Raw genomic sequence first — 981 nt, forward strand, 5'->3', positions numbered from 1 at the left:
CTGGCTGTGTGATGCAGAACCAGGGTGGGTGTTGAGGCTGAGAGCTGAGCACCGCGGTGCAGAGGGGAAGCTGCAGCCTGTGACACCCCACAATGGCCCCAGCACCCCTGTGCCCCAACAGCCCCGCACGCCGCGTCCAAAGGTGCAAACACAGAATCCCAGAATGGCCTGGATTGGAAAAGCCCTTGAAGCTCCTCGAGTCCAACCATGAACCCAACACTGACCAGTCCCCTATGACTAACCCATGTCCCTCAGCACTATGTCTACACGACTCTTCAATCCCTCCAGGGATGGGGACTCCACCACTGCCCTGGGCAACCCCTTCCAATGCCTCAGAACCCTTTCAGCAAAGAAATTCTTCCTAAAAGAGCTCCAGCTCATGAGCAGGGTGTGGCCAGCCCCGCTCCACGGCCCCCGGTGTGATGCACGGCTCTGATGTAAGGGCTGTGCAAGCACCAACGTGTTAAGAAACAGCATCTGGGGAGATTTGGTGCTGGCAGCTCCAGCTCGAGGCTGGTGGAGCTCAAAGATGGGGCAGCATCACCTGTGGATGGGTTCCATCCTCATCTTCACTGCTTGCTGCTCTCCTCCTGGAGGACCAGGAGGGAGGTGGCCCCATATTCCCAGTGCACGAGGACCCTCAGCAGCCCAACCCACCACCCACTGCTCCAGGGAGCACCCATGGGTGCTGCAGATGTGGAGGATGCTCCTGGAGATAGCCCAGGCTCCCTATGTCGGATCCCCATCCCCAGGAGATGCTGCTGAGCCCCTGTGACCTGCACCAACCTCTGTTCCCGACTCAGGGATGAAGCTTTTAATGGTGACAGTTTTCCCTGGAGCTGGGAAGGGCGATTCCCGGAGGCCCTGCATGAAAGGGTAAATCACTGCCATGGAGATCTGGCGCCTCTTCTCCACCTCGTCCAGGATCTGGGGGAGAAAAAAGTGAGCTGTGAAACCCTGACAGGCAACGGAGTGGCTGCC

The 981-nt window shown here is 58.8% G+C and overlaps 1 protein-coding gene across 1 annotated transcript in view; it reads right to left on the reverse strand.

Moving 5' to 3' along the window:
* Window positions 1-786: 786 nt before the first annotated feature.
* LOC104532819 (DENN domain-containing protein 2D-like) overlaps window positions 787-981 on the reverse strand; it is a gene marked incomplete at both ends in the record, with an annotated part of 2,513 nt that continues 2,318 nt past the window's right edge. The window contains one exon of the mRNA XM_010178114.1: window positions 787-927. Within this exon, the coding sequence (XP_010176416.1) occupies window positions 787-927 (141 nt within the window). The remainder of the gene's footprint in view (window positions 928-981) is intronic.

This window comes from Antrostomus carolinensis, unplaced genomic scaffold (assembly GCF_000700745.2).
Source record: "Antrostomus carolinensis isolate BGI_N321 unplaced genomic scaffold, ASM70074v2 scaffold40751, whole genome shotgun sequence".
Lineage (NCBI taxonomy): Eukaryota > Metazoa > Chordata > Aves > Caprimulgiformes > Caprimulgidae > Antrostomus > Antrostomus carolinensis.